This window comes from Colobus angolensis, unplaced genomic scaffold (assembly GCF_000951035.1).
Source record: "Colobus angolensis palliatus isolate OR3802 unplaced genomic scaffold, Cang.pa_1.0 Scaffold229, whole genome shotgun sequence".
In the NCBI taxonomy this organism is placed as follows: Eukaryota; Metazoa; Chordata; class Mammalia; order Primates; family Cercopithecidae; genus Colobus; species Colobus angolensis.
Window position 1 is genome coordinate 2928111 of NW_012115477.1, and position 9809 is coordinate 2937919.

General features: G+C 42.9%; 1 protein-coding gene and 1 long non-coding RNA gene across 3 annotated transcripts in view; one reads left to right on the forward strand and one right to left on the reverse strand.

Annotated features, from left to right (window-relative positions):
* Positions 1-4964: 4964 nt before the first annotated feature.
* On the reverse strand, positions 4965-8428 carry LOC105513319. The gene is made up of 4 exons (XR_001001993.1): positions 8316-8428; positions 6354-6446; positions 6035-6181; positions 4965-5523 (listed from the first exon to the last, which is right to left on the reverse strand). It is a non-coding gene; the product is annotated as an uncharacterized LOC105513319 (long non-coding RNA).
* ITGB8 (integrin, beta 8) overlaps positions 7368-9809 on the forward strand; it is an 85406-nt gene continuing 82964 nt past the window's right edge. Inside the window, exons 1-2 of one of the 2 annotated variants that reach the window (XM_011944165.1) lie at positions 7368-8224; positions 8643-8689. Coding sequence is in view for 1 of the 2 variants with exons in the window: in XM_011944164.1 (XP_011799554.1) it covers positions 8473-8599 (127 nt within the window). In the remaining variant the exon portion in view is untranslated. Of the gene's footprint in view, positions 8600-8642; positions 8690-9809 lie in introns of both variants that reach the window. The other variant, XM_011944164.1, reaches the window with a different exon arrangement.

Here is a 9809-nt window from a genome sequence, read left to right on the forward strand (position 1 = left end):
AAAGGGATTGGGTTCTGTTGATGCTTGTGTTTTCCATAGGGCCTATCACTTTACACATAGTAAATGTTCAATAAATATTTACATATTTGTTAGATGAATGTTTAAATTGAATATCCTGTGCCTAACATGCAAAGAATTTCCTCATTATGTTAAAAGGTCACATTCTTCAAGGTGAAACATGAAGTAATTTTGAAATTGGAGAAGGGGGCTGAGAATGGCAGTATTCCAAGTATAAAAACTCCATGTGAATTTGATTAGAATAATTTAAATTTTGTAGTGACTTCACTCTCCAGAGGCTATGTGATCATGAGAAAATGCTGAAAGGGAGAATTTTAGTCATGGGTTCCCTCTGAGTTATTGAAGTTCAGAAAGGCCTTTAGCTGTGTAATGATGTGCAAATCAGTCCACATTCCACGGTGGCTCAACAGATGAACTATGTCAATGGTGAAATGTTGTCTTTATAATGTCTGCTGATACCTCTATTTGAGAGAACCAGCTGCTGGTCCTTTATACTGCTGTCCATTTAGAAATCTGAGCAATAAAGTAATACTTAATACTTATTGCATATTCATTTACCCCCCTAGCTACATATTAGGGTAAACATGTTAAATTTTAAATAAAAGGCAGTATTAAATATATGTGTCTCTGGCACATACAAGTAAGTGAAGCTTTCATACGGTTGTATATCAAACTGTACAGAGATGACTTCAGACTAAAAAGATTGTGGAACAATTTTGTTTGATTAAGGAGACATAAAACTAGATTGTCATAAAGAATACTAGGATTACAGACTTCTATAAAAAGACATGCTCACTACATCTATTCATGTGGGTAAAGAATAGTATAGTTACCAGAAAAGGAAAAGTTATGTATTCAGCAAAACCAAAGATATTTGATGTTATTTTTATGACAATATGCAAGTCTTGAAATAAGTATTCATGTATTTTCAATGTTGTTTACATTATGAAATTAAAATAGTCCTAATTACCATTGCAAAAATCCTTGGGATAATATATGATGAATTCTAATATGTTTCGCTCATGACTTCTTTTGATTTTTTACAATTATTTTACTGGGTAGTTTTGTGTAGCATGTGTTTGCATTTTATAGACTTTAATTTTTAGAGCACTTTCAAGTTCACAGCAAAATTAAGGGGTAAGTACAGAGTTCCAATATACTCCCTGCCCCCACATGGGCTTAGCCACTATCAACATCCCACATCTGTTATAATCGATCAATCAACATTGACATACGATTATCACCCAGAGTCCATAGTATACATTAAGGTTCACTCAGTATTGTACATTACATGGGTTTTGACAAATGCATAATGGCATGATTCCACCACTGCAGTACCATACAGAGTAGTTTCATTGCCCTAGAAATCTTCTATGCTCCACCTATTCATCTCTCCTTCTCACAGTCCCAGGCAAACACTATCTTTTTACTGTCTCCATCAGATTGCCTTTTCCAAAATGTCTCAGGGTTGGAATCAAACTGCATTTAGACTTTTTGGTTGGCATCCTTCACTTAGTAATATGCATTTAAGCTTCCTTCAAGTCATCCCATGGCTTGATAATTCATTTATTTTTAATCCTGAGTAATATTCTATTGTCTGGATGTACCACAATTTATTTGTCTACTTACCTACTGAGGACATCTTGGTTACTTCCAAGTTTGGGAAATTATGAATAAAATTGGCACAATATTTATGTGAAGGTTTTGCAGACATAGTTTTCAACTCCTTTGGGTAAATACCAAGGAGCACAATTGCTGGATCATTTAGTTTTGTGAGAAACTGCCAAACTGTCTTCCAAAGTGGCATTCCCACCAGCAGTGATGATGATTCCAAGTGCCCTATGTCCTTATCAGCATTTGGTATTACCAGTGTTTTGGATTTTGGCTGTTCTAATAGGAGTGTAGTGATACTTCATTTTAATTTGTAATTTTGATAGTTTTAATATAGTCATCACATAAATGAGTTGAGACTGCAGAAAATTAAATAAGTTACCTATGATTCTACAGCTACTGGGTAGCAGATTCAAACTTACTTCTTAAGACTCCAAAGCCCATGTGCTTTTTGCACTGTGGTTGTCTTATAGCTAGACAAGAAAAGAATTTAAATTCATACATGTGGCACATCAGCGGTTAGTTTCCAGTCACATTTATTGCTTGTCTTAATTTAGTTTTCTCCAGAAGAAGACTCTGACACCAGGAAATATTGGGGGGTCACAGGGAAATGAAGGAAGGAAAGACAACCAATGAAGGATCTATTTGAATGCAAATATCACTGTGACCAAGTATAGCTTGGTCATACAGGGGAGCTTTGGAAAATGGTGCTAAATATTATTCCTAATGTAATGTGTGGCATTAGTACATCTTCTACTGTTTGAGACTGGCCCAGGACAAAGAAGATATAAAAATTAAAAGTACTAAGAAACTTTTATAGAAATTTGACATTTTAGTGATACCCATTTTTTCCAATAATTCATTTTACTTTATGTTATTTAAGTACCAATCCATGACAGATTGAAAATTAAAAACTAGTTCAAAAACAGTGTAGAACACAAGGCCTAAAGTGACTTCATACAAGAAACAGGGAGCTGGGGTATTTATACCTCACTTCCCATCTGGTTGGTGCACAGTTAAGACAGCACCTGGGAATTTTGTTCATTCCCTACCACTTCTAGCACACAGACTTCCAGTTTTGTGCAATGAAGTAGTGAGCCAGGGCAAACATCATCTTTCTAATGATGAGATAAAGGCTAAACAAGCATTAGTATACTGCATGCTATAAAAGGATAACACCATACACAGGCTCTGTGCATATGATTAGACTATGCACGGATAAAATGTTTCATTCAAAAGTGCCCATATTTTCTACCAAGAAAGCCAAAGACAGGAGCCCTCCTCTCCTTTTCCCACACCCAGAAAGCCGGTGTACTAACATGTGATGAAAATTCTGAAAATCAGATATTCCCAACAAGGATTTTGAATCTTGAGCAAGTGATCCAAAGCAAAGAGAGGATTCAAAGTTGTTCTTAAGAGTTAGACACTTCCTGCTACTGCTTATGCCTCCATGTTTTCTGGCCTTGGTTAGTCTTAGTCTCCCAGCTTCCTGCTGATTCTGTTAGCTCCCAATTTTCTTTCAATAATTTCCTTTTCTTTTTTTTTTTTTTTTTGAGACAGAGTATCACTTTGTCACTCAGGCTGGTGTACAGTGGTGTAATTTCAGGTCATCGCAACCTCCACCTCTGAGGTTTAAGCAATTCTCATGCCTCAGCCTCCCACATAGCTGAGACTACAGGCGTACACCACCATGCCAGGCTAATTTTTACATTTTTAGTAGAGACGGGTTTTGCCATGTTGGCCAGGCTGGTCTCGAACTCCTGACCTCAGGTGACTCTCCTGCCTCGGCCTCCCAAAGTGCTGGGATTACAGGTGTGAGCCACCACACCTGGCCAATAATTTCCTTTTTTACTTAGAACAGCCACAATCTGACTCTTTACTTGAAACTAAAAGTCATCACAATATGAGATGATTGAGAAGTATCAGAGCGCTGATTTCTGCCTGCTCACGAATTCTCTTGAAAAAGTGAGGTTGGAAAAAAAAAAAGAAAGAAAGAAAGAAAAAGTGAGATTGGTTTCTTTGCCAATGTTTGTCTCAGTTTCCACATTTGTAAAATGGGGCTAGCTCTGCAGCATGCTTCAAGGAAGATTAATCTGTGAGATGTTCTCTGAATAAAGGGTTCTTCCTTTGGAGAACCTAATGGCACGCTGGTCTATTGAGTTTCTGGAAATTCCTCTAGTAAAGGATTTAATTTGACTTTAATTCAGCATTTTCCAAGCTTAATCATGGCAGTCTTGTTTCAGAAAACATTAATATCTCACTGATTGAGTCATCCATAAACTATCTTGGCAAAAGACATTGGCTCCAGCAGTTCATTTTTCTTTGAATTTGCACCTGACACTGATCTTTGTTATTAAACACTCATGAGGACTTTAAGAAGTCTCTGCATTAACCCATTAAAGTAGGAGGTTCTTAAACTTCAGAGCATATAAAAACCATTTGAGGGCCTTGGTATAATACAGATTGCCGAGCACCATACAAGATCTACTAATTCAGAATCTCCTGGAATAGAGACAAGGAATTAGAACTCAGAATTACTCTATGGGGGATTGTGTTGTATGCAGTCTTCAGTCTACAGTATGAGAAACACTGTCTTATTAACAATTCAGTGAAAAATATCTTCAAGTAACTTACGTACTTTATCATTAGAAGAAGCTAGAGGTCATAGTCACAATAATATATCTCACTGGTCTGACCATTAATCATCTTCTGAGATGTCTCAGGAAAGCTCATAGATAATTTGTGAATATCCAAAACATACTGAATGGCCCTGATCCCAACTTCAAAAATTTTAAACACACTAAATTTCTAACGTGTCTGTACGTGCCACTGTGAGATCAATAATTTGGGCAAATCTAGTTAACATGTTAATAGCCACAGCTGTATGTGGTGTCTTACACCTATAATCCCAGCTACACACAAGGTTGAGGTGGGAGGATAGCTTGAGTTCAAGCTTGAACCAGGAGTTCAACGCCAGTTTGGGCAACATAGTGAGATAGCAAGATCCTTTCTTAAAAAATAGTCTGAATGTCTCCGTCACTCCTGCTACCTATCTATAGCTTATTCATTCTTACCATAAACTGACTTTGTGAGAAATTAAGGTTAAAAGAGTAGGGAAGAAATTTAAGTCATCTCATTTTATGACTTTTTAGTAACTCAGCTCAAAGACTCTAATGATAGGAAGCCTGGAATGAATAACTAAAATGTTATTTTTAGACTATCTGTGAATTTCATTTCCTCTCATTACCACAAGTGATGAAAAATTAGCTGTCAGAAATTTCAAAGCAAGATAGCCAAACATGATAGAAAAACAGAAATTAATTAGGTCACCATCTTCTGAAACAATTTTCCTTTATTAGAATTCTTCAGGTAATACGACGAAGATAACAATACTGCATTTCTTTAAAATGTGCTGTACATTTCCTTATAGGAAAAAGGATGAGTTATGGTGATCAGTGACATTTATTGGAAACAAGCAAACTTTTTGTTCCTGGGTCACTAGTTGTATTTACTTTAAGAAAACCCCAAAGATGATTTACAGTCTTTCAGGAGAATTTATTTTTCTGTTTACAGCCCAAAATGTGCAGATAACTTGTTTGTAAATAACTGGCAGGAGTCAGTCTCACATCTAGGATATTTCATTTTATTTTATTTCAACAACCAGAGTTACAGCTTCTTTACAACTGAGAAGTGGTAATAAATGGTATTGTGCTTATTCTTCAACAACTCCATAGCACTGGCACCTGACATATATTTGCTTGAATTTCACGTAACAAAATGTAGAAATCTTTCTTTCTAATGGGCTTCAAAATTTCCCGAAACAGATTTCTGAACTTCATTTTATTCCTCTTGCTACATGGTTTTTCTGGATTGGTATATATAATATATCAACACCTAAAAATATAGAGTTACAAAAATTAGTGCATACCTCATCAATTTCATAAAGTTGCATCGTTTCTTGTTTGCATACATTTATGTTATTTGTTACTGTAACTGCCACTTACAACCCAGCATCACGAGTTGTATTTTAGAATATCATGGAATGGTGATGTGATAGACACTTTAAAGTGTACTGACAATGCCCTTACGGGAATGAGGGATTTAATTTTTTTTTTAACTGGACTGGAGCACTGCACGTCTCAAGGGTGGCTGCATTAAGTAGGGCTGTGTCATAACTCCTGGAAAATACACAGGCTGCCCAATGGAACAGTCACTAATCAGATATTGACTATGATACCTTTGTGTTCAAATTTTCAAGTCCTCACACCCTTCCTAACTAATGTTTACGTCTTTCCTTTAGGACAACCAAAAAACAAAACTATAACTGTTCGAACTTGGAACTAAGAAAAGAAAAGAAAAATTAAGGCGGAACCGGATTTATTTCTATTTATTTAGAGTACATCACCTGTAGTAGAATTATGTTGCTAAGGTTGGGATCACGGCTTTGGTCTCTTGAAGGGACCTGCTTTGTAGATCTAGGGCGCGTTTAGTTTTCTAGCTGGGTTCCTGGTTTGCTTAACTAATTCTGTGCACCTCGCTGTGCAGTCCACACCTGAAAGGGGGAGTTTCGATGTTGTGGTTTATGAACCAGGTACTTTCCATTCACTCAGTCAACAGAAAGAAAGAGAGAGAGAGCACGCCTCCTACCTTTTTTTTTTTTTTAACTACAAATAAGGAGACGGAAACTATTAAATAAGAAGGGGGGAAACTCCCGCATATTTCACCTTGACCTGGCTGGACTGGTCTGTTGCCTGTAAGAGACGGGTGTTGTATTAAAATGAGAGGTCAAACCTCTGGACTGGGAATCACTCCTGCCCCTAGAGGGAAAAGAGAACCATCACCATGTTGAACTGGAAACACTGTCTTGTTTCCAATGCGGGGGGCTGAGTTCCTTCCCTCGACTTAGCGTGGTAATGACAGGACCCGAGGAGGCGCGCTGCTTCCCGGACAGTTGCCCAGCATAACACCCGCACCCTACTTGCACCTAAATTTCTGAGCTGCAAGCAGGCAGAAACGCCTCCCACCTTCTCTCCTTAGCTCCCCTCTCCCCACTTAGCTGCTGTCTGTAACTTCTTTGTTCCGTTTACTGGGAAGGTGACGCTTACGATCAAAAGACCCACTGTAACTTGCAAAAGCCCAGAGCCACCACCAGACGCTGGGGAAAAACAGGGCTGTCCAGCCCAGGATTGAGGTTTTGAGTAGGGAAGGAGCAGCGAGAAATCTCGGCTGGTCGCTCCGGGAACAACCCCTGCAGACTGGTCCAACTCTCCAAAGGCTAGGGAGACCGGCGCAGCCTTGTGGTGGGGCAGAGGACGAGCTCCTAACTGCAAGCAAAGTGCTGAGTAGAGGGCGTTGGGGGCAGGGGAGGTCCCTTGACTCCACTTTGTATGCAGCAGCTGCGGGGCAGTGAGTATCTCCGAACAAAGCGGCGAGCAGCGCGGGGGTGAGAGATTGGGGTTTGCTCGCAGCTGCTGCTGGCGCTGAGCGAGTCTCCCACCACCCCCGCGAGCGTTGGGGTGCAAGGATTCAGGGGAGGAGGGAGAAGGGAACGAGGCGTGCCATTCCTGTTGCGCGGCTACGCTTCAGGAGTTCTTGTGAACGATGGGAATGGCAACTATCAGAGCCAAGGGGGGAAAAAAAGAGCTGGAGTGAGCAAAACAAAGAGCGAGTGTGGGCCGTGGTGACTTCATGCCTCACCAATGTCCCGCCCACGCTGCTCCGAGCTGTTACTGCTGCTCCTGCCCGGGCTGCAGCCGCGCCTGCGGGCAGCCGAGCCTAGGCGCTCCGGTAGCGTGGGGAGGTTTCCTAGCAACTCTCTGCCCTGAGTGTACCCGGCTACCCGCAGGTCTGGAGCCCCCCGGGGGGCCAGAGCAGGACCACCCCTCTCCCGCCCATCGCCGCCCTCGCCTCTCTCGCATCCTCGCCGTGTGCACCCCAGAGCGTGCCAGCAACTCGGGCTCTGGACTGCGGGACGCCTGAGCCGCGCACTGGGGCCGAAAGGACAAGGGCACGCAGCCCCCGCCCCGCGTAGCCGGGCTCCGGCACCCGGCGGAACCTCCCCTTCTGCCCTCGCAGCCGCGGGCCCCACTACCCGCCAGGCAGGGAGCGGCAATGCCTCTCTCTGTGCCTGCGGGAGTCGGCGGGTGCTTCTAGGGAGCTCCCAGAGTCGCCTCCCCCTGTTGCTGGCATCCCGAGCTTCCTCCCTCGCCAGCCAGGACGCTGCCGACTTGTCTTTGCCCGCTGCTCCGCAGGCAAGGCTGCAAAGCTGCAACTAGTGAAGTTGACCTCCCTGCCCACCTGTGGAAGAAACTGCGCTGATTGATGCGCCATCGACTTTTTTCCCCTCGACCTCGCCGGCGTCCCCTCCCACAGATCCAGCATCACCCAGTGAATGTACATTAGGGTGGTTTCCCCCCCAGCTTCGGGCTTTGTTTGGGTTTGATTGTGTTTGGCTCTTCACTAAGCTGATTTATGCAGCAGAAGCCCCACCGGCTGGAGAGAAACAAAAGCTCTTTTCTTTGTCCCGGAGCAGGCTGCGGAACCCTTGCAGAGCCCTCTCTCCAATCGCCGCCGGGGCCCTTGGCCGTCGAAGGAGGTGCTTCTCGCGGAGACCGCGGGACCCGCCGTGCCGAGCCGGGAGGGCCGCAGGGGCCCTGAGATGCCGAGCGGTGCCCAGGCCCGCTTACCTGCACCGCTTGCTCCGAGCCGCGGGGTCAGCCTGCAAGGCCTGCGGAAAACGTCCTAGCGACACTCGTCCCGCGGGCCCCGAGGTGCGCCCGGGAGGCGCGAGCGCGCGTCCGGAAAGCAGCCAGGCGGCGGGCGCGGGGCGGGCTGTTTTGCATTATGTGTGGCTCGGCCCTGGCTTTTTTTACCGCTGCATTTGTCTGCCTGCAAAACGACCGGCGAGGTCCCGCCTCGTTCCTCTGGGCAGCCTGGGTGCTTTCACTTGTTCTTGGACTGGGCCAAGGTGGTAAGTTGTTTTGTTTTGTTTTGTTTTCTTCTTTTCCTCAAAGGTCTTGGGCTGGCACGAAGAGCTGCCCGGCCAGAGCATCCCGGCCAGGTAAGTTGCGGTCATCAGAGAACTTCAAGAGGGCGGGTGCGTGGCAGCGTCCTCCAGCACAGATGGCCTCTAGGCCAGGTGTCAAGCATTTCTGCCCTGGAGCGACAGCAAGGACTAATTATCAGAGGAGGCACTGTGTGTTACTCCTAGGTGTTGAGGAAGCCCTAACAGAAAGGAATTTTGGAAGACAGGGTGTCCTGTTTACAGAAGTCATTTAGGGGCCCTGGTCCATTCTTAAGGGCATCGTCTGTACAGAATATTCTCCCCATCTTTCTAACATTTGGGTCCACTAATGACTAACTTGCCTTTAACTCGAGGCTGTAGATAAGTTGGTTATAATGGGAGCAGTCTTCAATTTTTGAGTCCAGAAAAGGACAGCATAGGAGTTTCTACTATCATTAGTGCTAAATCTGAATGAATTACCCACACTGGAGGGATATTCATGCTTTAAGTCACCATCCTTTCAGCTTAAAACAAAATACTATCTAATTGATCCCTCACTGAGATCCATCTCTGATACAGAGAAGCAGAAAGAACTCTGGACCAGGATTGACAGCTTTCTATCCAGGCAAACCATTTATGTCAGAGCTACCTTGATGTGGAGAGGTTAACTCTGTATGAAATTCATTGTCCTCATCTGTAAAACGAGGTTAATAATACCTGCCTTCTCTAAATCACAAAGGGAAGTTCAAGTCAAACAGTACATGAGAAGGTGTTTTAGGACTTTTGATTTATGAGACAAAATCAAATGTAAGGTGGTATACCGGATTGGATTGTTGGAAAATTATACAACTAAGTAATAGGACGAATCATGAGTTTAGAATGAGTTCTAAATGGTTTTTAATATAGACCCAACATTTACTTTTGCCAATGCAGTGACTGTTGTCATACTTTCTTTTTTTTTTTTTCAATTTCACTTTTTCTCTGTTTGGTCACCAAGTCCTTAAATTATATTAGAGCCTTTCTCTGACCTCTCAGGCTCAAGGAGAGTTTAATTAATAGTTGTAATTGTTTTGTAGGTTAAAATTTACTCCTATACTTTGATGTGCCAAGTTTTTGCCTGAAGCTAATTAAGACAGTCAAATCATAACCTTATAAGTAGGCTCTCTCTCTGTGTGTG